Source organism: Cryptomeria japonica, chromosome 11 (genome assembly GCF_030272615.1).
Source record: "Cryptomeria japonica chromosome 11, Sugi_1.0, whole genome shotgun sequence".
Taxonomy (NCBI): domain Eukaryota; kingdom Viridiplantae; phylum Streptophyta; class Pinopsida; order Cupressales; family Cupressaceae; genus Cryptomeria; species Cryptomeria japonica.
The window spans coordinates 524,066,063-524,092,568 of NC_081415.1; the positions used below are offsets into that span (position 1 = coordinate 524,066,063).

Here is a 26,506-nt window from a genome sequence, read left to right on the forward strand (position 1 = left end):
TCAAATTTCAACTTTCGACCTACATTATTTCAGGTGCACAAAATAACCCTTTTTTTGTTTAATAATGTCTTTTTTTATTAAATTTATTCAAAAATTAATAAATAATTTGTTTGTTAATTTGTTTTTTAATTAAATAATTGTATACTTATTGTTTTTCAACATTTTAGAAAACAGTTTGATAATTTATTATTTTTCAGCATTTTAGAAAATTGTTTGATAATTTAATGTTTTGATTGAAATTTGTCAATTTGTTTTTAAAATCACATAACTGTATATGTATTTTTTTTTCAAAATTTTAAAAAATTGTTATGAAAAACTTAGAAAACTAAGGTAGTAAATTAGAACTTAGAAAAAAATTAGCAAAAAGAGAAAATTATAAAAATGTTACAAATCTAAATATAATAAATTAAAACGTTAGAAAAATTAATAAATTTTAATTTTAAAAAAATATTAGAAAATTTAGATAACAAATTTAAAAAAAATAGACAAAATAAATCCTCTATAATGTGACCCCTTTTCACATCCTATTACACACACAACATGACCCCTTACAACCCCTTAAGACCACATATGTCCCTGATGACACTATACATTCCCTTAGGACCATAGAGTATCACATAGTAGACCCTAAGGGGTCACGCATGTGTTAACACATATGTGACCCTTAGGACTGCATATGACCCCTTATAAAAGCCTAGTTTGTATGACATACCCCTTAGTCCATTACATAGTGTCCTAAGATGTCATATGTGGTCCTAAGGGGTCACACACATGGGTGACCCCTTAGGACCACATATGATCCCTTATAACATCCCAGTGTACATACGAAATTCCCCTTAGGATCCTAAGGGGTCATATGTAGTCCTAGGGGTCACACATGTGTTCTAACACATGCACGAAATTCCCCTTAGGATCCTAAGGGGTCATATGTAGTCCTAGGGGTCACACGTGTTCTAACACATGCATGACCCCTTAGAACTGCATATGACCCCTTATAAAATCCTAGTGTGAATGACATACCCCTTAGTCCATCACATAGAGTCCTAAGGGGTCATATGTGGTCCTAAGGGGTCACACATGTGTTAACACATGCATGACCCCTTAGGACCACATATGACCCCTTATAACATCCTAGTGAACATACGACATTCCCCTTAGGATCACATATAGGTGGTCCTAAGGGGTCATGCATGTGTTCTAACACATGCGTGACCCTTTAAAACTGCATATGACCCCTTAGTCCATCACATAGTGTCCTAAGGGGTCATATGTGGTCCTAAGGGGTCACGCATGCATTAACACATGCATGACCCCTTAGGACCACATATGACCCGTTATAACATCCTAGTGTACATATGACATTCCCCTTAGGATCACATAGTGTCCTAAGGGGTCATATGTGGTCCTAAGGGGTCACACATGTGTGACCCCTTAGAACCACATATGACCCCTTATAAAATCCGTGTGAATGACAATACCCCTTAGTCCATCACATAGTGTTATAAGGGGTCATATGTGGTCCTAAGGGGTCATGCATGCGTTAGCACATGTGTGACCCCTTAGGACCATATATGACCCCTTATAACATCCTATTGTACATACGACATTCCCCTTAGGATCACATATATGTGGTCCTAAGAGGTCACGCATGTGTTCTAAAACATTCACGTGACCCCTTAGAATTGCATATGACCCCTTAGTCCATCTCATAGTGTCCTAACGAACACATGCGTGACCCCTTAGGACCACATATGACCCCTTATAACATCCTATTGTACATACGACATTCCCCTTAGGGTCACATATATGTGGTCCTAAGGGGTCATGCATGTGTTTTAATACATGCACGTGACTGCTTAGAACCGCATATGACCCCTTAGTTCATCACATAGTGTCCTAAGGGGTCATATGTGGTCCTAAGGGGCCACGTGCATGCATTAACACACATGTGTGTGGCCCCTTTGGACCACATATGACCCCTTATAACATCCTAGTGTACATATGGCATTCCCCTTAGGATCACAATGTCCTAAGGGGTCATATGTGGTCCTAAGGGGTCACATATGTGTTAGGATTCCAACAAATACTGAGAGGGGGGGTGAATTAATATCTAACTGGTATGAGCAATTTTTCAACTTAAAACATGCAGAACATAGTAATATTGTGTACTGGTAAACAAAAAGTAATGCAATAAACAGAGATAGAAACAACCACATGAAAAACACACCATAACACAATATTTTAACAAGGAAACCTAGTGTGGGAAAAACCTCGATGGGATTTGAGACCCACAATATTCACTTACTGACCAATAAGAGAATATTACTGTTACAAGAGGGGCCTGCACATGCAGGAAGGCCAAGTGCCTAGATCTCACTACTCAAATACAAAATAGGAAGTCTCACTGACTTACAAAATGGATTATATAAATCCAGTGTCTTGTACTGCTTCAAAATAGCATCTATAATGCCAGATCCAGTACTGGTTTCTGCTCTGCTTCTTACATAAACCCTTAACCTATAATTCGCATAATAGGTCTGCCTTATTTTGCCTAATTACATTCCTCCATAATAATCCTACCTTCTTACAATGTTCTACAATGATCTCTCTTATATAAGAGTCATTTTACATCATGCCAAGTCGGCTTACAATGTTTTTACAATAATAAACAAAATACATTATCAATAAAATTCCTGTCAGCCTTTGTGCTAGTATGCTTCCTTTCAATGCCAATTTCGTTAGTCTAAGTGCCGGTGTAGAGTTTGATCTTGCTAGGGCCGGTGGAATGCCTTGCTGGTGTCATATGATTGTAAGGTTACCATAAATGACAAAACCTTCAATCACTTACAATGTCTCATTGGAGTGTGCATTTGCCAACAATCTCCCCCTTTGGCATTGATGACAACACTCATGAGAAAATTCAAAAGTGTGTCCAAAAATATGTTACCAAAAATGTGTGTACCAAAAATGTATGAACTCCCCCTGAGTAGATGAGTCCTTTGCTGATTATTTTCTCATACCACTACTCCCCCTTTGGCATCAATGACAAAGGTTGTCAAGGTGTCAATAGAGTGTGGTTTTTTGTCTCAACCTTGTAGCTGGGTGGTTACAATTTGAAAAAGATTCGCCAAAATTAAATTTAGGCTTTCAAGAAACTTCTTACTATCTTTTATTGCTGCCTATGTTCTTTGAACTGTACCAGTGAGGTGCTGCATTTTCTCTGCCGGTGTTTTATGTCCCTGTACTAATGCTTCTGATATTTCTTTCCTTAAATATGCTAAGTAGTCCAACTTTGGACTTAATCTCCATTTAAGATCCCGTGCCTTACTTTTTATTCTTTCCTTTTCTCTTTCTAACTTTAGTAACTCTTCCTCAAAACCTGTTATCTTTTGCTCAAAAATGGATAATGAATCAGATGAATTAATAAAATTGTCAGCTAGCTTATTAATTTCCTCTTGTATCTTGCTGATTTTTCTGTCAATGTCAACTGTTAAAAAGTTTGTCTTGCAAGTGTCTCTATACAAAGTTTTGAATTCTTTAAATGTGTTGCACAGTTCTGGTAGATGTGTGTCAAACTCTCTTGTACACTTCTTTATTTGATCCTCAAACAATTTCTATTTTTCTTTTTCTAACTTCTCTTTGAATGCATCTTCCTTTATTTGTTCAACTATCACTGTGTTGTCGGTAATATACTTAGACAAAGTGTCAAGTTGACTCAATGAATCCTTATTATCTACATTACGGTTTGGAGCTATCATCTTCAAAATTGGGATTGTGTCATCTATAGCTTTATAAGCCTGTGAACTACAATATGTTATTTTCTTTAAAGAATCTAAAAGAATTTCAGTTACATTGGTTGATTTGAATGCTGTAGAAGAGGAACCAACATACTAAATTCCGTCGATGGGAGCACTATCCTTACTTGTAATGACCTCTGGTAGGTTAGTCTATGTTTCCATTTCCTTAACCAATGGTTTACCTTGTTCACTAGATGTCGGTGGCACTGATTCTACATTTACCTGTTGCTCAGCCTGTTGTTCTGTTTGTGTCTCTTCCTTTTTTTCTATGTTATCATCTGCCTCTTTTCCTTCGGTGTTATCAATTTTATCAGTTACCGGTGGCTCACTAGCCATATCTATTTTACTGGTTGTGTCTTTGTCCACCATAATGTTGACTTTTTGATTATCAACATCTACAGTGTATAGTACCTCAGAGTTAGGATTAGTATCCTCTTGTGATACATCCATACTATCATCTGTTGGTTGATCATTAGTTGTTTGTACCGGTGGAGTATCTTGAGGCAGTGGGGGTAAATTATCAGTTATCTTTAAGCTTGGAGGACCACCAATCTTGCCTTTCCCTTTAATCATGTCCTTTTGATAAACTTTGATAGGCTTAGGGTTCCTATAATCTTCCTGTTTTTCTTTCTCCACAAGGAATATATCCCATCCGTTAGCAGTTTCCTTTGAAACCTCATTTACTCTTCCAACCATTAGTGCAATATGTCAGTGTGCATTAGAGAATACTAATTGGTTGGCCTCTGCAATTAGTTCATCTATTTCTTTTGGAGAGTTAACTGGGTAGACAACAAGTAATTTTTCAACTTTGATTTTCTTATCAAGCTCTGCCACAGCTTGTCTTCTTGCTTCCAGTCTCTTGAATAGTTCATCTGGTAGTTCATCTACAACTTGCATTAAGAACTTCTTATAGATATCCAAGTGTAAAATAAAAATATTTTCAACCTTTTCTTTATCATCAGCTGATAGTGAGTCATACAATTTGTTGATGTTTTTAAGTTTTCCTTCTTCTGTGATCTCATCTAACAGTCTGTCAATTGGAGCAATATTCTATTGAGTCTTTTTCTTTGGTGTCAATTTCTTCTTCTTAGGGATTGTCTTCTTGACCGAAGACCTACTTACATCATGTCTAGATGCAACATATAAAATGGATGTAACTATAGTAGACATTGCTCCACATTATGGTATGTTACTTTCGAGAAAATGGACCGCAACTATAGGAGGAAATGTGCAGTTGGATCTATTATATGCCACTATACCTTTTAATGGGAAAACCATTAGAGTGGATAGAGAAAAAATATCAATGTGAGTGGTTGAAGATGTGGAACCTAATCAGCTAGTATGCTTTTGTGATATTGATGTCGACAATTTTAGGGTGGAATAGTTGGAACTCATGTTGCAAAATACTAATCCTATGATTGACAAAGTCATTAATGTTAGGATTCCCAAAGATTCTGAGAGGGGGGGGGGGGTGGGGGGGTGAATCAGTATCTGACCGCTATAAGGATTTACTTGAATTATAACATAAAAATCACTTCAAAACTATGTACCGGTAAACCAAAAACAATGCAGCAAATAAGAACAACAACCACAACATAAGAGACACACCATAACACAATATTTTAATGAGGAAACCCAGTGTGGGAAAAACCTCGGTGGGATTTGTAACCCACAATATTCACTTACTGGCCAATAAGGGAATATTACTGTTTACAATAGGGGTTTGCACATGCAAGAAGGCCAAGTGCCTAGAGCTCACTGCTCAATTACAAAAGAAGTCTCACTGACTTACAAAAATTGGATTATACAAATCCAATGTGTTAGGTCATGGAGACAACTGAGAGGGGGGGTGAATCAGTTGTCTAATAATATTAAAGCAAAAACAACTTAATCAAATTACTGCTTAATATCGGTGAAATAGTTTGTTATACCGGTGGACAAATTTAACAGATAAATGCAATACCGACAAAGATTAATGCATGAAATTAAAAGACAAAGTCATCCATAACACATAACACCAATATTTGTACATGGAAACCCTGTAAGGGAAAAAAACCACGGTGGGAAACCTTACCCACAATCAGATGATACTACTGCAGATAGTAAGTGTACATAAATGGGGTCTACACATGCAGAAAGGCCAAGCGCCTAGAGCTCACTACTCAAACACAAATAGGAGTCACACTGACTACAATTGGATGGTTAAATCCAATAAGAATGTACTACACAAAATAACATCTTCATATGCTAGATTCAGTATCGGTGTAAATTTGATATGCTTTCACCAAAACCTAGCTTCACCTTCAAATGATGTCTGTGTGTATAGCTCTACTTAATCTCTCATATACCTTCACACAAAACCTTTTTCGCACTCCACACTTGATCTTACAATTAAGACCTTACATTTATACCATAACCTAAGACCAATTTTAGTAGGTCGGCTCTACAAGATATTACAATAAAATCATTTTACAAATAATACAATATTGGATGCAATAACCGATTTAACATGTCGGCTTAATGCATTTACAACAATAATTAATCATTTCCATAGTGTGTCATGCTGATCTGGAAAAGATAATCCTGCCGGTGTAACCCTAGACCTATTTGCCAGTAATAGCAAATATGTAAATATGAGTATGCCAATGAACAATTCTCCAAGATAATATGTCCAAACAATGTCTTTGACATTACCAAGTGTTTTCCAAGTCATTCCAAGTGTCGGCGATCATTATATTCTATCGGTGTACCATATACCGGTGACTGTGCAAAAGTCACTTGCTTGTCGGTGAATGTTGTTGGATTTCCAAAGTGCTAGATTTTTAGTAGGTGTTGATATCAATGACAAAACCATACCAAAATACCAACACAATGTCTGGTAATGCTTGAGGTGAACATCTACTATGCCAGATTCAGTACCAGTTTAAGCTCTGCAATACACATAAATCTTTATTCAATATCTGCCTTACAATTTGCATATTAGGTATGCAGTAATCCTTCTATTCATTCCTCTTTTAAATGATCTACAATGATCTCATACTTATATGAGTCATATTACAATCCGCCAAGTTGGCTTACAAAAGTTTTTACAATTAAATATAAAATATATTTATACAAAATTCCTGTCGGCCATGGAGTCGGTAATCTTCCTTTTCGGTGCCGATGATCTGTATGTTGGTGTAGAGTCTGCCGATGCCGGTGCCTACCGGTATCACATGATTGTAAGGTTTCCATCAATGACAATACCTTCAATCACCTACAATTTCTCATTGGAGTGTGCATTTGCCAACAATTAATAACCTGGAAGGACTATGGCAAATATCTTTTGATGGTGCTTGTAGTAAGGAAGGATCTAGAGCAGGTGTAGTTTCTATTGAACCAAGTGGGAAAACTTTTAAGTATTCATTCTATTACCATTTGAATGTACTAATAACACTGCTGAGTATGAGGCATTATTGTTAGGATTCAATGTAGCTATGAAACATGGTGTAAATTTGCTGACTGTTATTAGTAATTCAAAGTTAGTTGTTTTACAGATCAAATCTAAGTTCTCTTCTAAAAGTAAGACATAGAAAAGTATAGGATACTATTGAATTTTTTGATGCTTTTTCAACTGGTTGGGTGGAAAGGTCAAAGAATAAATTATGGTTGACTTCCTTGCACATGTTGCATTGAAAAGTAATAGTAATACTTTAGTAGGAATTTCAAAAATAGAGGTGAAGGCCAAACCATCAATCACTGATAATATTTGTAGTTGGCAAGTGTCTGAAGATGATGATGATCTGTTTAAATTCCCCCAGTGTATTGATCAATATGAAACATAAGAGATTGATTTCAGTGCATTTTTTGAGGTTAAAGATGGGATGGAGATTATTTTTGGAAATGAGGTGGTTCAACTGAAAACAAACAATATTCCAGAAGGTTCTAGTTGCATTATAAAGAGTATTTGATGGTAATGACTGCCTCTGTGAATAAAGATGACTTAGAAGAAGTGAATTTAGGGACTGAGGTTTCTCCTAAGAAGGTGTACATTGGAAAGAAAATCAGTCCTAAAATTAGAACAATGTTGATTGCATTATTGAGAAAATATAAGCATAACTTTACATGGTTATATGATGATCTTAAATCCTATAGGGAGGATCTATTTCAGCATGAGATCCCTTTAAAACCATATTCTAAACCATTTAGGTAGAAGAAAAGACCAATTAACCCTACTTTGGCTCAATAAATGCAAGATGAATCGATGAAACTCTGGGATGGATGGATAATCAAGCAAATTAGACATTCTACTTGGGTTTCAAACTTGGTGCCAATGAGAAAGAAAAATGGGGATATAAGGCTATGTGTTGATTTTCAAAACTTGAATTTATCTTCTTTGAAAGACAATTACCCATTGCCTAATATGGAAGCTATGTTACAAAGGCTATCAGGCTATGAGTTATTATCAATGGTGGATGGCTTCTCTGGCTATAACTAGGTGAAAGTTAAAGAGTTAGAGCAATATAAGACAACATTTACAACTCCTTGGGGGACATATGTCTATATAAGGATTCCATTTGGTCAGACTAATGCTAGAGCAACATTCCAGAGAGCTATGGATGTTGCATTTGCTGATTTGATAAATGTTATTATGGTTTTTTTATCAGGATGACTTGATTTCTTATTCCAAGAAGGTTGAAGACCATTATACACATTTAGAAAAGTTGTTCACTAAAGTGTTGGAATATGGAACATTACTCAATCCCGAGAAGAGTCATTTTTCTATTAGAGGGGAAATTATTGGGTCATATAGTGTCAAAGAAAGGAGACAAAATTGACCCAGATAGAGTTGTAGCAATTGACAAGGTTCCCATTCCAAAGACTATGAAAGGAATCCAATCTTTATTTGGATAGATTAATTTTGTCAAGAGGTTTATTTTAAATTTTACAGAAATTGTGAAACCTATATCTTGAATGCTTAAAAAGGGAGCAAAGATAGACTAGATAGCTGAATCAATTAATGATTTTGTAAGTATCAAATGGGAAATTAAGGAAGCTCCTATTTTGAAGTCCCCTAATTTCAGTAAACCATTTTAGATTTTTTCATTTGCTTCATTTCACACAATTGTAGTAGCAATGCTCCAAAAAAATGAAGAGGGTTTTGAACAACCTATATCCTTCTTTAATAAATCCCTCCAAGCTACTGAGTTGAAGTATGACATAATAGAAAAGTAAGCTTATGCCTTGGTGAAAGCAATGAAAACTTTTAGACCATACTTAGTAGGTGCAAAGGTTATTGCCTATGTACCTAGTTCTCCACTCAATGATATATTTGATCAATCTAAGGCAACTGGCTGAAGATGTAAGTGGATCAACAAGATACAAGAGTTCAACATGGAGATACTAATTACAAAGTTGGTCGAAGGTCAGGGTTTGGCAAGCCTAATGGCATAAACAAATTTGGAAGCATCTCAAGTTAACAGTGTACATATAGGTGACAACATGATAACAAGTATTGAAAGACAACCATGGTATACTAACATTGAACATGAAATATCCTAAAGATATGAATGATAATCAAAGAAGGAAATTAAAGTTGCAAGCTCAGAAATATGTGTTAATAGAAGGTGACTTTTTTTGGAAGAACAGAGATGGCATATTATTGTTTTGCCTAAATGAAAGTCAGGCTCAAATAACATTAAAGGAAATGCATGAAGGAGTTTGTGGGGACACTTAATAGAAAAATCAACTCCTCACAAGATCCTTAGGGTTGGTTATTACTGGCCCACTCTATTTATTGATACACATGACTATGCAACAAAATATGAGTCATGTCAAAGGTTCTCTGGAAAGTTGAAATATGTATGAGCTTTGCCTCTTAGGAATCTATAGATTGAAGCCCCTTTTTATCAGTGGGGAATTGATTTTATTGGTGAAATCAGTGAGAAGTCTAGTGGTGGTCACAAGTGGATCTTAGTACAACAGATTATTTCACCAAGTGGATAGAAGCCATTCCCATTAAATAGGCCACAAGAAAGGTTATTAATTTTTTGCTTGATCACATATTGACCAGATTTGGTGTGCCTATTGAGCTCTTCATGGATAATGCCATGTGTTTTAGGTCTGATGCGTTTAAAGAATTTTTTCTCTTATGAAATTATGATGTCATACTCATCTCCTTATCATCCTAAGGGAAATGGACAAGTCAAATCTAGTAATAAAAGTTTGATGAAGACTATTAAGAGGATCTTGGAGAAAAAAAAGGGCATGGGATTCAAAGATCAAGCTAACTTTATGGGCTAATAGGGCCACAATAAAAAAAGGCCACATGCAAGTCTCCTTTTGAATTACTTGATGGATCTTAGGAAAGGATGCCTCTAAATAATTTTCTCCCTGTGTATAAATTTATTCAAGAAGAGGATGAAGATGTCATTGAACCTATGGAAGAGAAAATTGAGCAACTCATTGAGTTAGATGAGATTAGAAATGAGGCACAAAAGAAGAATGCAAAGTTATAGTTGTAGGCCAAGTACCTTTTTGATAAAAGAACCACAAAAAGAAAACTTCAAGAAGGGCACATGGTCTTGATGTGGAATGCAAGGAACCAGGAAAAGGGAAAACATGGCAAGTTTGAATCCTTGTGGCTTGGTCCTTACATGGTTGTTACACTTGTGTGAATATTGTTGTCATTGATGTCAAACTAACTATCCGGTTTGGACTAGATAGTATATGCAGTTTTGTGTTATTCAGATTGGTCTGGATATTATATGCAGTTGGTATGTGTAGTTATTTGTTATGGATAGAAGTTATGATGTAGTTAGATGAAGGTGATATGATGAGGTAATCTCTGAAAGATCTTCATTCTAGAATTTTGAGTTCTCATTAGTCCCAATATCAGTTATGCGTTATGGTATTAGCTGTTTTGGTCATGACAGTAGCATCTCTTTGAGTTTTGTGTGTTGCGGTATTCTTGGTATGCATGGATACTATATCTTTGGAATATTGGAGATAATATATACATACATACATACATACATACATACATACATACATACATACATACATACATACATATATACATATATGTATGTATGTATGTATACATATGTATATATACACATATATGTATACACACATACACACACGCGCGCATGCACACACACACACACATATATATGTGTGTGTGTACATATGTATATATTATATATATATATAGACACACACACACACACATGTGTAGTAGTAGTGTGTGTGTGGTAGAGAGAGTATGTGTGAAAGAGAGATTGATAAAGTATATGAGGTGTGTATGTGGAAGATAGTAGAGATGAAGAGTGTGTAGTGTGAGTTGTAGACAATGAAGGTAGATAGTGTTGCAGTAGTTCTTCACTGAACTTGTTGCAGGACAATTGTACAAAGATCTTTAACCATATCTAATGTAGGGTCTGTGAATTATGATCTGAGCTTAATATTATAAATAATCTCATGCATTTTGAGATGCAATCCTTTTAGGTTCAACTTTTTTTTGTTGTAGTGAGTATTCGGGTAGTGAGCCATTCTTTTGTATCTTTGTAGTGAGCAGTCTGATAGTGAGCTATTTTTGTAATCTGGCAGTGAGCCACTCCTTTGTAAACACCATATAACTAGTTATATTCTTCTGAGAGTTAACACTCTTTGTGGTTTATCCCATTTGGGTTTTCCACATATAAAATCCAGTGTTTCTCTTGTGGTTGTGTTCTTCATGATTATTCTACTTTTGTAGTTTTATATTTGTTAAGTAAGATTGATGAAGTTTGATATTTTTGCGGAAGATTAAAGTATTGCTAAAAGTTTCTTTATATATATATATATATATCTATGGGAATACTTATTCACCCCCCCCTCTCAGTATTTTGGTCCTTTCAACCTAGTCAATAATTGGTATCAGAGCTTTCGTCCCTTGCTTGAAAGCTTAATCACTTGATGGAGGTCCATATTGGTTGAATCATGAAACCTATATGCATGACCAAAGATTTTTAGCTAGATGAAGATTTCAAGATAACCCTTGAAGATTTTGAAATAATTGAATAAGAGAATGAAGAATTGAAAGAGACTATGAAGATAGCAAATGAATGTGTGCAGAAGTCGAGAGAGAAAATCTTGAAATTCAAACTGAGGCATACAAAGGTTAACAATCAGTTGAAGCAGGTGAATGAGATTATTAAACATCTAATGTAGAAGATTGAGGAGAAAGACAAGACAATGTAATCGCTGATAGAAAATATCAAGAAGTTTGAAGAATTTGAAAAGCTAGAGAAAGAGGTGAAGAATCTAAAAGGAGAAAATAAAATCCTTGATAGTAGTAAGCTCCTAGAAGATTTGATCAGCATGCAGTAAGTTAACTTGGATAAGATTGGACTTGGCTTTCAACTCAGTATGTGTTCAGACCAGAATGACATAAAGGAAAAAAAAGAAGTCAAAGATGAAGTGGAGAAGAAGTTTGAAGATGAGAGAAAGTCCTAGAATCAAAATTCTAATGCAAGAAGACCACTAGTTTGATGGCCTAATGCAAAAAGGTACCCATCTTTTAATGGCTATTGTTTACAATGCAATAAATTTGGACATAAGGCAGTAAGCTATAGAAGCATCAGTGTTATAGTTGCAAGAGGTTTGGTAATAAAGAAAATCATTGTAGAAACCATGGTATGAGTTAGAATCATAATTTGGTTGAATTGAATAGGAAGAGTTACAACTTTCTTGGATACTGCTATAGTTGCAATAACTATGGACATAAGGCTAATCAATGCAGACATAGATAACATCTGGTAAGATCAGAAAGGAAGGATATCAATTGCTTCAAATGCGAACAGTGTGGACATTATGCTAATCAATGTAGAAAGTTTAATGAAGAATGGTGGATCAAAGAAGAAAGAAAATTTGGTCTAGAGAAAGAAGAGCGAGAACAAAGGAAGTGAGATTGATGTACCAAAATCTAGTGCAAGCACCTCTTCCTCCGGTAACTAAGTATAGTTATTTGGGTTAGGGGGAGATCCTTTTGAAATAAAATTCCTATTTCCTCCCCGTCTAAGTGGATTATGTCGTTGATCCAACATGACTATGCTTTAAGTGCTTTAAAGGATATCCAGTAATAGAAGGAATTTTGATGACATCATCAATAAGACAGTTCTTGGTGGTAAAACCCTAAGGGAAGTTTTTTTGGAAAGAAAAGTATCGACTTTTAAAATTCATTCTTTCATTATCAGTTATTCATTTTTAAGAATATTGGGAACAATAGAGGAGTAGAAGAACAAGAGAGGGGTGTGAGCAATCGTGGAAGGAAAAATGGTCATCGTAGAATCTAGTAGCAAATAATTTCAGGTTTTGGATAAGGTGTTCCTAGATGAATTTAACCCAGAGGAAATCAGAGAGGTTGAAGTTGGTCTGAGTGATGTTGAGTTGCAAAGAGTCAAAGGATTGGAAAGAAAAGGTTTGAATCTTTTGATAGAATTTTCTTGGTTTGATAATGTGGAGGTTATCAGGATGATCCTTAGCCATGTACGGGATGAAAACATTATGTTAGGTAGACCCTACCTCATCTCAAAGGAGGTTATCTTTGTGATCACTGGTTTGTGTGACAATGGAGAAGTTTGGTGCAGGGGCACGTAATCAACTTTTGTAAATTTAGTCACATGTTAAATGCTTAGAAGTATTGTTTGGTGTAGTAAGGTCTATTTAGACAATTTTCAATTTAATAAGTCTCATGCAGTTAGTTTGAGTACATTTTGTCATGTTTTGTAATTTGTTGCAAAAGTTGCTTTGTAACTTTACAATTTTGTCATATTTGGAAGTTAAAGGGTCAAGTCATTCAAAAGTTAGTTGTAACTGATTATTGTTGGTTTGGGAAGGATTAAATATGGCCCCCAACTCTAATTCCATGGTTGGAGGTGGTTGGAGAGGAGTGTGGTTGCATTTTTGAAGTAAAATTCAATAAAGACATCTCTATTTCTATAAATCTAGGTTTTTCATTATTGTTCTTTAATATGGTATGGAATTGTACGGTCATTTTATGGTGTGAGACAAATGGGAAATGAAATTTAATTGATTCTAATTCATTTTTTATTTTTGTGGAATCAATTTTCATTAAGCTTTGTGAAAGTTATGGCTATTTTGGTGAAAGCAGTTTTATAGCAGTCTTAGGGTTTTGCACAGGAACAATCTTGTTTTTCCTCTAGTCCGTACAAAGGAACCAAAACCCATTTTCACATATGTTTTATACATCTGAAATGGGTATTTGAATCAATTTTTCTTTCTTGGAGATTAGTTCTAGTTTGAAAATTATGGGAAAAAAACCTCATTTGCTACTATAAGTTTGTTCATGTAATTAGGCCTAGTTGTAGCATTATCAATCAATTTTTGATTCCTTCACTCCAAAGCAACCCATATCTATTTAAATATATTTTTTAAAATGGAAAAATGAGTATCCACTAATAATTTTATTTTTGTCCTATGAGTCCTGTGCTGAAAGTTATGGCATGTCAGACCTATTTGGAGGGCTACTAGGAAAGAGGCCTAGTTGTGAACAATCTACCATTGAACCATGCCAAAAAAAAATTGTGAGTTCTTGATTGAGTTAGTGGAGATATTATAAGCTCTTCTCTACATCAAATTGGTATCATAGCTAGAAGACCCTGAGAGGGAGTTGTGAGAGAAAGTTTGTTGTATCCTCCAATAGTGATGAAGTTGGGTAGAAGGTGTGCATATTTCTTCCCCTGAAAGGAAGTGGGTAGAAGAGGTCTTGGAGAGTGCATCTTCAAGAATCCTATTGGGTAGAGGATATTTGTGTGTGTAAAGAATAGATGTGTGGAAGAGATACTTGCAAAGTGAGGGTTTACAAAATAAAAAACAAGAGAGGAAAAGAGAGGAAAGAGAGGTAAATAAGAAAAATGAGAAGGAAGAATAAAATAACAATTAGCAAGAGATAATAAAGTTAAGGAAATTCTTTGAGAAATTAAAAGAAATGCGAGAAGAAATGGAAAAAAGAATGAAATTTGAGATGAAAAGTTGGTATTTACCAATAAAAAAGAAAATAACATGGCCTATCAAGAAGATTATTTAGAGGAGAAGGCAAGAGGAGACAATAGAACCAAACATCATGGAATCTTTGTTGATGAAGGAAGATCTTAAGCCATCTAAGAGAGAAGAAAAATATGAAGAAAATGGGTCCAATGACACTTAAGATTTTATTTCTAACAATACTTCTGAGTATGTGTTTATAGGTGCAATAGATGAAGATAAAGATGGAAAAGGGTATAAAGAAAAAGGAGAAGTGATGTATGAAAATTTTATACAATATGATGATGAAGATGAAGACGTGGACAATAATAATAATATGTATGAACAAGAACTCAAATTTTGGTACCTTGAAGTTGAGGAGATTCTCAGTAAGAGATGGTACAAGAAGAAGAAAAAGGATCCAGGGAAAGTTGCAAAGATGAAGGACAAGTTGCAGAAGAATTTGAAGACCAGGAAGAGAAAGAAGATCTACACTCATGTGGACTTGAGTTCATTTTTTGTTTGGGAGTATGGTGCAGGGGAACCTAGTCAAATTTTATAAATATAGTCACATATTAAGTGTTTAGAATTATTGTTTGGTGTAAAAAGTTCTATTTAGACCATTTGCAATGTAATAAGTCTCATGGGGTCAATTTGAGTATATTTTATCATGTTTTATTATATTTGGAAGTTGAAGGGTCAAGTCATTCAAAATTTAGTTGTAACTGATGGTTGTTGGTTGGGAAAGGCTTAAATATGGCCTCCAACTCGAATCCAATGGTTGGATGTGGTTGGAGAGGGGCGTGGTTACATTTTTGAAGTAAAATTCAATAAAGACATCTTTGTTTCTACAAATATGGGTTTTTCATTGTTGTTCTTTAATGTGGTACTACGTATATGATCATTTTATGGTGTGAGAAAAATGGGAAATAAAATTTGATTGAGTCTACTTCATTTTTCTTTTTGTGGCATCAATTTTCATTAGGATTTGTAAAAGTTATGGCCATTTTGGTGAAAGCAATTTTGTAGCAGTCCTAAGGTTTTACACAGGAATAATCTTGTTTTTGCCCTAGTCTGTACAAAGGAACCACAACCCATTTTCACATGTGTTGTATAAATCCCAAATTAATATTTTTATAAAGTTTTATTTATTGTAGATCAGTTTTGGTTTGAAAATTATGGGCAAAAAACCTCATTTGCTACTATAAGTTTGTTCATGTAATTAAGCCTAGCTGCAACATTATCAGTCAATTTTTGAGCCCTTCACTCCAAAGTAACCCTTTTTTATTTCAAGATCTATTGTAAAATGGCCAAATGGGTATCCAAAAACACTTTTAGTTTTGTCATATGAGTCCTGTGCTGAAAGTTATGCCCTGTCAGACCTATTTGGAGTGCTATTAGGGAAGAGACATAGTTGTGAACAATCTACCATTGAACCATGCCAAAGACTTGTTGTGAGTGCTTAATTGATTTATTAGAGATATTATATTCACTGATAATGTATCACTTTATATGTCATATTTTTAATAGTTTTTTATAAAGAGGGTCACAACAAATTACACTCCATCCATTATTTCTACTTTTGTTAAACTTCTTGATATTAAAAAGTCTAATTCAATGATCAACCAATTACTCATAATTTTATTTTATTTATATTAAAAATAAAAAATAGATATCTTAGGCATTATGATACGAAAAAAATGAGTAGGAGCAGAGAGAGGGGAGTTAGGGTCTCTTTTTCCATGGACTTGTTGGCCTCTTTTTGTGCTCCTCTTCTTGATGGCATGGTTGTTTTAGTTGTTTAGTTCCCTTATTTTCTTGTTGTGGAGATAGTTGGAAGAGGGATTGGGATTGGTGGTAGAGTTTTTTTTGGTTCATTACTTGGGCTTAGCATGGGTTCCTTGGCTGGGCTTCCTTTTGGGTGCAGGGTGGGAGTGGTTTTCTATGTTGTTCGTTATGCTTGGGAGTGCCTTTGCTCTCATTACATTTGTGCTTTTCATGGGTGTTTTGTTTGTGTGTGGTGTGTGGTACGACTTTGTTTCTCATCCCTTCTTCGAGGCTCTTCTCTCCTACACTAGGAAATGTTTTAATAGGTGGAATGGGTTTTGTTGGAGCATGAGGTTATCTTCTGTGGCCTATTTAGCTTGGTGCTCTGTTTCAAAAGCTTTTTTTGGCTTGGGTGTTCTTGCTATGTTGTTTGAATTTGAGGTTAATGTGGGCTCTACTTTTGGGCTTGGGGCTATTTTTCTTTCCTTGGTGGTTATAGTTGGATGGATGCTAGTTGTTGTGGCATTGGATGGGGAAGGGTTTAAGTTTTTTGGCATTGGCAATTGGAGCTTTCATAAAGTTATTCTCTTTCAATTCTTAGCTCCTAGCTCAAGATCTTTTTTCTTGGCTATGGAATTCCTTGGCTTTTTTGCGTTTGGTGTTGCTTATTTTTCTTTGGCGGTTGTTGGTTTCTCCTCTTTATCTTGTGTGTGTTGGTGGTAAGGTGGAAATTGCTAGAGCAGGAGGCTATTTTCTTTATTCTGTTTTGATTGGAGCTATGTCTCAGGAGCTTTTTTTGAATTGGGTGTTCCCATTGTGGTGTTTGGATTTGGTTTTTTGGTGGGTTGTTCTTTAATTGTTGTTGCTTGATGAATGTCACCTGTTGTAGTGTTCGGTGGGGAAGGGTTCATGTTTTCTAGTGATGGAAAGAGGATCTTTGATGAACTTGGTCCCTAAATTTCTTTCTTAGCACCTAGCATGGATTCTTTTGTCCTGGCTATGGCTTTCTTTGGCTTTTCCATGTTTGGTGTTTCCTCTTGCTATTTGGAAGCTATTGGTTTTTCTTCTCCAGTCTGCTTGAGATGCCCTGTTTTGGCCATCTTCAATGGTGAGTTCTTTTTGGTTGGTTCTTGTACTAAAATTGTGTATTCTCTGAGATCCAATTTGGTTTATGGTGGTTTGAATTTTGTTTCCAGTATGTTTTTAGGGGTCTTCTATTGTTGGTTAAGGGTTTCCTTTTCTACTTTGGTGAATAAATTTGATCTTGTGGATGTTGTAAGGGCTCTGTATTCTCAATTTTTTTAATTTTTGGTTGAGAGCCTATGTTGTTTGTACCCTAGATTCTTTTCTTGTTTCTTCTATTGAGGTGGAGAGCTCTCCTATGGAGGTTGAGACTTCTTAGGTGGAGATGGTGGAGGAGTGGTTTAATGATCAATTGTCTTCTTCACATGCTTCTCCCTTAGAGGTGGTGACTTCTCCTATTGAGGTGGAGATGGTTTGTGCGGGAGAGGTTGAGTACTATTGTGAGGGAGTTGTTGCTGCTCTTTCTCCATAAATTTTCTATAAAAGGGTTGTTGTTGCCTTTATTTCCTTTTATTTCTTTTACCTTCTATAGAGGTGGAGTTAAAGAAAGAAGTTGTTATCTTATTGTTGTACTATGTAGGTTATAAGAGCTTTGTAAAACCCATTACATATGTTTTCCTAGGCGATTTGTTTGGTGGCTTAGGCCTTTCTTTGTAACATCAGGGTTTTTCATGTTTTATACCTTTTGTTTTGTTGTTCGTTGGTTTGTTATTTGCATGTGTGTTATACCGATTTTATTGTGATTAACGTTCGATTTTATAATGTCCCAGCTGGTTAGGGTTACCGAATCAAATGCAACACGCTCCGGCCGGGTCGCTTTCATGTTTTAAATTGAAATTAATTGTCAGTCTTCCGACATTACAGACAAGCTTTGAAAATTGTCACAGACGTCATGGAAGGAGGTTGATAGAAATTGTTCTGTAATTAAAAACACAAGTTCGATCAATAAACAACTTCCACATATCTGTCGAAGAATTAGCTTTCAACGATTCCAGTAAGATGACAGCTCATTTATATCTCTATTATGTGCGTATTTGTATATTAACGATGATAGCGGTGTGGACCCACAAATCCTATTTAGGCCACATTTGCAGGAGGTTCGACACTTTTGAAAGCTCTACCGAGAACATTTTGGATCTTAAAATATTTGAAGGAAAAATCTAGGAAATGAGGAAATGTTGTAGACGAATTGTAATCTAAACTTAGACTAACTATATGGATACAATTGTTTTTAATTAAGTTCCTTTAACTTTCACCCTGAATGGGTTTGAGTGGTTACGAGAGTATTTAGGGTAGTTTAGAATCATTAGGTTATTATCGATTTTTTCAAATTTGAAGTACTATATTTAATTAGGATGTGGGGTGGTCTTTTTCGATTCTCTATCTTATGACATATATTTCATTCTATGTTTTTGAAAATTAGTTTTGAGGTTTGTCAATGGTCATAGGGCAAGGGCAAGCAATAAGAAGGATGGTGTTGAAGAGAAGAAGTCTTAAGTAGAGGTGGAATTTGAAGTAAACAATCTTTTTGGAGTGGAAAGGCTAAAGCATAGCTAAAGTGTTTGAGTGGTTTGTTGATTACATTGTTAGGGAGCTTACATACCTTGATTTGAGGATTTGGATGCTTGAACTCTATATCTTTGGCAAATAAGTTGATAGAAAGGATTACATCACCATCATAGAAAGTCATGATTTATATTATTTTAAATTTGGGACAATCTATTTTTTTTTTAAACTTTTATTTTTTCATTATGTGTGTAATCTCTTTTAAGTGTGATTATGCTTTTAATAATGGCCAATACGTTTATTTTACAAGGGAATGTAGATAAAATAAAAGAATAAGGAAAGGTGCATTTGGTTGTTTGGTGACACACCTCCATATAGTCATGGATAATCAAGGAAAACCTTACAAAAGCTTAAAAATTCTTAGCAGATCTTCATAAGTGCAAAATTTGCGTGCAATTAAGGTGGAGGGGGTTAAATATTGCAAAGACAATGACTTTGCCAAGGACAAGTTGGTAGGGTGCTGATGGTAAGGGTTCTATTTGCAAATTATGTAATGTTATAATATTTTTAAATGAAATAATATAATATATTGCAACAGGCCTTTGTTTGGGTAAGAGTTAGCCTTTAAGGTTTATGATTTGAAGAATGATGTTGGTGGATGGTTCATGATTTCTCTGTTGGATCTTCTTACAAATAATCATGTTTAAATGATTTTTTTGAATATTTATATAGTTAATGTATTGTAGCATTTCTTTGGTTGGTATTGATTTACTTAAGAAACTTTGATAATATCACTTTTTTTTTCATAGATTGGATTAGGTGAAGTACATGTTACTAAAATCTAGGCTTTAATTGTTCTATTTTAGATTACTATGCATTTAGCCTAGATTTATTTTTAAAAAGAGAAGTGTTCTCTTAACTTTTAGAATCAAAATAAAATTATGTCATAAAATTATAATATATTATTTTTTGAAGAGGTTGTTTATAGAAAATAAAAATAAGAAAGAAATTTTTTAAAAAGGGTTTTAATCACTTTGAGATTTGTTATATTTATCTTATTTAATTTTTCTGTGATATATTAAAAGGAGGATTCTAGAAGTTGCATTAGGGTCTTGACGTTTTTCTATTTCTTCAAAATATGGTTATAGAACATATATAAATGGTGTTATTAGAAGACAATATAATAATATTAGAGCATATATATCCTATTTTGAATACATAGATGCATTAATTTCTATGGATGAGTTAATATGATTTTAAGTTTTCTTAGATTTAAAGGATTTCATTTCAAAGTAGAAAACTAGCTATTCTCCATATAAAATGCATGCACGCACACACACACACACCAACCATCTCTCTCTTGTCACTTGGAAAAACTTGGTGAAAAATGTAGTGGTTTATAGCACATGATTATGCAATTTAATCAAAATAAATACTTAGAACTCAAATAGCATTGAAATTGTTGAAAAATTTAAAAGCACAATAGCACATAATTTAGTTGTGATTCAAAGAAGTTATGTATGTTCTATAAACATGTTACTCACTACTCAATGATGTGGCTCACATTTATTTGGAAGTAAATGATATTTCAACTTTTTAGCTAACCACATGTGTGAGTTGATAGTAAATGTTGTGTTAATAAAATAATTACTACCTTCAAGTAAGATCAAGAACATTACTATTGAATGCGATCAACAGAGAGCATTAGTAGATATCTAGGGTCTGAGGTTCTCCAATGTGGGTTGACGGAAGGAAAATCTTTGTTTTAGTTTCCCATACTAAACTTGTTCTCTGTTTTTTGCCTTTGTGAATTATGATTTTGATAAAATTTGGTTCTGATAGGCCTAGCTTATTCTCTTGATACTTTGAACTTCTATGGGAGTATTGCCTAGTAGGCTCCCTTGTTTCATCTATTTCCTCTATTTTTTCCTAAGGCTCTCTAATGATTTTTTTATAATATTTAATAGATATTTTGGCTTCGGCCTTTTCTTGAGAAAAAAAAAACATTATTATTTTTGAATTTGTATAACATGATACGTTTTCTTACTTAAACTTATCATTTGTATTTAGAGAATGAGGACTACTATTCAAAAAAAATAAAAAATCATCTGATTTATAATAGGAATTGAGTGACAATTCATGTTAATTAAGAATAGATGATAAGATATAATTGAAGAGGACCTGAACCCATTACAAAATAGCGATAAAGATAAAAAGAAACTGGACAAAGCAAAACAGCCAAAATCAAGAACAACGAGTCTCACGAGATGTGAAGCTAACCAGAAGCTTGAAAGAGCAACTAGATGATAAATTAATTGTATTAATATAATGCATTGCGAATCAATTCTATTCCATATTTAAAAGTAAGACATACCGATGGAGAAAGGACTATTCATTTACACATGAATTATCTATGGGGAAAGAACGTTTTGTCAACATATCCTTATCAAGTTTGCTAAAAATCTATAGGTAGTCGAACAAGCATCCTAAAGATTAATTTTACGCTACTTGAATGCAGAAACGAAATCGGAAGGAATCTAATAATTGAGAATACGCTGTCTTCATTTTCTAACGAGAGCAGCTACAATGCAGGGAACAAATCTGGAAGGACGGAGTAGACCCTTCTCCAACATTTCACTGGACCTCTTTTCCATTCTCTCAAACAGTGCATTGCAATTCTCCACTCCAATTGCGTCTTCCACAAGGCTTCCCACAAAGCTCCTCACCAGCCTCGCCTTCTTCTTACCAAAACATTCCACATCTCTCACCCATTCCTCAAATTCTCCTTCCCCCATACAACACACTCCACTGCATACTTCCAACTTCACGATCTCGAACGCACCAGACGCTTCAACGGCCTCTCTCATTTCATCCGCGTTGGGGAAATACCATGGCAGATTGAAACTGTCTCTCGTCTCAGCCTTGACAATTCCCTATTGAAAAACAACAACAAATTTTAATATTCTGAAAATCATATCGATCACTAATTTGGATTCATATCGATAAAGAAACTTATATCGATTACCTCTGAAATAAGGTCGTCCCAAGCTGCTTCGAAGTCAGGTCCACAGTATTCACCCTCTGACGTGACTTGTTGCTCTGCACTCACTCCATTGGGACGCCCCATTGCGCATATAAACATCACACCCCCGCTTGCCATTTCCTCTCCTCGCCATCGGAAGAATTCACGCAGATCCTTCTGTGACTGCTCTGCATATGCTCTCGCCACTTCTGCTCTGCCTCCATTAATCCAAACCTTTCCTCTGTTGTACACACAGGACCCCTCGTTCCCTACGCCTTCGGGAACCTGGAATTACAGCAAACTAGTTTAGAATATGGAAACGCAGAGAAATCACGACAGAGACTCTCTCCTAATTGAATTACCTGAGAAAGCCAATGCAATGCCATAATAGAGAAGCATATGTTGATGGTGCCATCGGGAAAAAGGGCTTGGTAGAAGCTTCCGGCCACTCCCGCTGCCATGTAATCGGGCTTCAATGAGTTCAACAGCATGAACAAACCGTTAAAATCGTTAGAAGGCAGGTCGTTGAAAAACACCTGCAACTGAGGAATCGACAGACCTCGCTTAGAGTACAGCTTTTTTATGGTGGTCACCACAAAATCCACCTCAGAAACGGTGTTCATTCCATTGGCGCAGCCCATGTCTGCAATTTGCAATAAACCGCCTGTATTTTGTAGGGGAAGAGATTGAATTAGGCGGTGGAAGGTTGGCTGCATGGATTTAAAGACGGAGCTCTGCCTGCTCGAGTTTTGAGCATAGCTACTCTCACCACCACCCGAACTCATGTGCAGCACTTTGCTCAGATTATTTTCGCCATTAACAACTAACCCATTATTCGAGCTGGCTGATTTAAATTCCCCTTTGGCCATGCTTGGCAAACTTTCAATTGCCATTAGTGCTCTGTGCAAAAGCAATGAGGATTAGTGTTTACAAAAATAGAGTGTATTCGAAAGCAGAGGCGTGTAGTGAAGGATATTGGCAGAGCGAGCTTTGTATTTATAGATAATAATCCCAGTCCTACTGCTCTGTCTGAATGGTTTGTGGCTACCTAACCGTGGGCCTTTTAAAAATGTTGACACCAGAGCAACATGTTAATCTCGTCGCGTCCCAATCCAAATTGGGTGATGCGATTTAAGCCATATATCGAGATGCACTGTAATATGTTTTTGTACAGAAGGCAGAGTGGATTAGTACATCAGGTTGGTACTCGGGTGGCATTTGGAGGCCACTGTCATTAATCAATTACTAGTACAAATGGAATTCGGGGCCACTGGCACAGGTCGAGATCACACCGACAGTGGGGTGGAGGTTTCTGAGCTTCAAACATTTAAAATTAGACTTCATATAAATTTTAAACAAGCAAATGTGAGTAGAGATCGAACAGAGTCATATAAATTTTGCGATATAAACAATTAAACATCGGTTTTTTTGGGCTTTGTGCCTTACAACTCACAGTCCACCGACATTGACGGCATTCAGTGAATGTAGACTTTATATAATATCATCTGTAGGGCAGTTACTAAGAGTAATTGACACCCGTTTAGACGTCTCTGTGAGTTCTTAATACTAAAAAACCTGCAGACTTTTAACTGTTCCATTTCATTCGAAGTTCATTTAATATGAGAAAAGAACATATATGGGGTACCTAACCACTTATAAAAGGATGTTACAAAGAAGTCTCTTTCAATATTAAGTATTTTTTAGTAGTCTCATCGTTAGTTTCACAACATTTGTCAATTTTGGACAGAACTAATTTTCGACCACCAAATTTGAAGACGACAATCGCTCTTCCGACATTAGAGACAAGCTATTAAAATAATGAGACGCTTGAGCTAGTTGTCGTGGATGCTGATAATCAATTAGAGCCAAAAGTTGATGAAAATACGAGGAAACAAGCTTATATGGATTTTTATTTAGTAGATATTATATAGTAATGGGTGGGTCTCCTTACAGGATAGCCGTGTGGGTCGACAGAAGCACTTATTTTGCATTGCCAACTGGTTCAATACCTGTGATGGATAAAATGGCATGGAGGCCGAGATGATTACTGTTATGACTGTAAATGTCTACCGTACATACAACTAATGCTTGTTGAAATATCTACTGTAACAGCACGATATATATATATATATATATATTTCTATCTTCGGGGACTTCCTTTTCCCTTCCGAGGACACGTTGGATCTGAAAACATTTGAAGGAAATGAGGAGATGATATTTTACGAACATATGACCACATTACAAAATTATCTCACTTTAAGCTATGCAAAATATGACCAGTCCTTCGTAGAATATGTATAATAGTTTATCATTGATTTAATCCCATTGTTTTATACGTTATATTTTATCATCTAGAACTTACACTTTTGAGTTGTAATGGATATATCTATGGAGATTTTTAAAAAGAAAGTTGGTTGATTTAAAAAAAAAAAGTGTTTATTTAGGCTTTCAAATTTTGATTCGGTTAAATTGATATATAAAGAGTGCAATTTAAATACGTTTGAGATCAAGGAGAGTGTATAATTTAAAAGTGGTTCATTTCAAAAAAGAGACTTTATTGTTTTCGATTTAATCGATTAGAAGAGTGAGCTCTATTGTCTTGAGTGGGTACTTGACATAGCGGTGGCTAGAAGATTGAGGAGTAACAGAAAATGTAGTGAGATCATATACTATAGCGTAATGATATTTTGATTACTAATTTTTGAGTCTTATGTTACTAGTGTAACAGAGAAAATGTGACTCTACAAAGGGAAAAACTATATTCCCTTGGGAGACAAATTCACTTCATATATTTCAATATCTCTAGCTACCTAAACTAGTTAAGATATCTAATTATAGATAAATAAAATGAAGATTCTAAGTATGGGAATGGCCAGAGAAAACAATAGGGAGATTTCAGTTCAAATCCAAACGTCTTTGCCAAGGATGTCAATGCAATGTGCAAACATCTATGTGGCATCCTATACTCTCGTACTAACTAAAATAGAAAACTTAGAAAATGTGTAAACCCAACTTCGTACTTTGGATAATCTACAAAACCCAAAAATAATTAATATAATAGCAAATACTAGATGATAAATACAAACAAAAATGAATAAAAATGAAATAAATAAAACATAAACAAACTCTCATATGTTCAAATACTTTTAATAAACTTTCACACAAGTAGAAGAGGAAAAATGTTTGGGGTTGTTTGGGGACTTGCCTCAATCAAATCCATGTTTTTGGTGTTTCCACCTCCACAACAACTAGATAGATCGATAGATAGATAAAATGTAAATAGACAAGATAAATGATTTGATAGATAAAGGATGTGATAAATCCCATGATGCTCAAAGACAAGACAATAATGATATAAATATATTATTAAAAAGGCTTGAGAAAGCCAAGGAAGTTGCAAAGAGTATTGTGAGAGCTTACAAATGTTGTAGAAAGTTGTATAAAGAGAGAGAGAGAGAGAGAGAGAGAGAGAGAGAGAGAGAGAGAGAGAGAGAGAGAGAGAGAGAGAGAGAGAGAGAGACCCAAGAGAACATAAGATATTACAAGAGAAATTGTGTTAGGATTCAGGAGAGATCGCAAGAAGTGAAAAGATAGATTTAAAATGACAAAGTAGGAGGGAAAGAAGGTTTGTCGAGCCGTTTTGGAAGATTCTAAGCCATTTTCATTGACTTGGGTAGGTGACAAGTGTTAAAACACTCAAAATTGATATTTGAATATTAACATGTTGTGGGACACTAGTGCATCATGTGGACGTCCACATGGTGGCTAAATGTGCAAACAAAATATGCTAAAAATGATGAGCGGCAAGACAAACATATGGTTAACACTGTTACAAGCTAGGGTTGTCGTTGCACCAAAACATCGACCTGTCAATGCCTGATACAACCACTAGACTTATAGAATCCATAGGAGGTTGTTAAACCATGTCATGAATCCTCACGAGGGATGTTGGCCCACTGCCAACAATCCCACTCCTAGCGTCACTCGTCGTGGCTTGCATGATTCGAACCTGTGACCAAGCTCTGATACTAGTTGTTACAAGCTAGGGTTGTCGTTGCACCAAAACATCGACCTATCAATGCCCAATACAACCACTAGACTTATAGAATCCATAGGAGGTTGTTAAACCATGTCGCGGATCCCTATGAGGGACGTTGGCCCACTGCCAACAAACACAAAATTGACATTGAAAGGTAGCTACTAAAAAAGTGTCCTGAGCACCCTGAGAAGTAGAAGGTTGATGCAAGGGTTGAAATGCACCTACTTTGATGCTAGGGGAATGTAAACTAAAGTAGCTACAAAAGTGTAAGTAATTGTAAAGGGG

The 26,506-nt window shown here is 35.3% G+C and overlaps 1 protein-coding gene across 1 annotated transcript; it reads right to left on the reverse strand.

The window, feature by feature from the left end:
* Positions 1-21,547: 21,547 nt before the first annotated feature.
* On the reverse strand, positions 21,548-23,128 carry LOC131035150 (gibberellic acid methyltransferase 2-like). The gene is made up of 3 exons (XM_057966787.2): positions 22,545-23,128; positions 22,186-22,467; positions 21,548-22,093 (listed from the first exon to the last, which is right to left on the reverse strand). Exons 1-3 carry the CDS (start codon positions 23,073-23,075, stop codon positions 21,722-21,724), a joined length of 1,185 nt encoding a protein of 394 aa, XP_057822770.2. The 5' UTR covers positions 23,076-23,128; the 3' UTR covers positions 21,548-21,721.
* Positions 23,129-26,506: the final 3,378 nt, after the last annotated feature.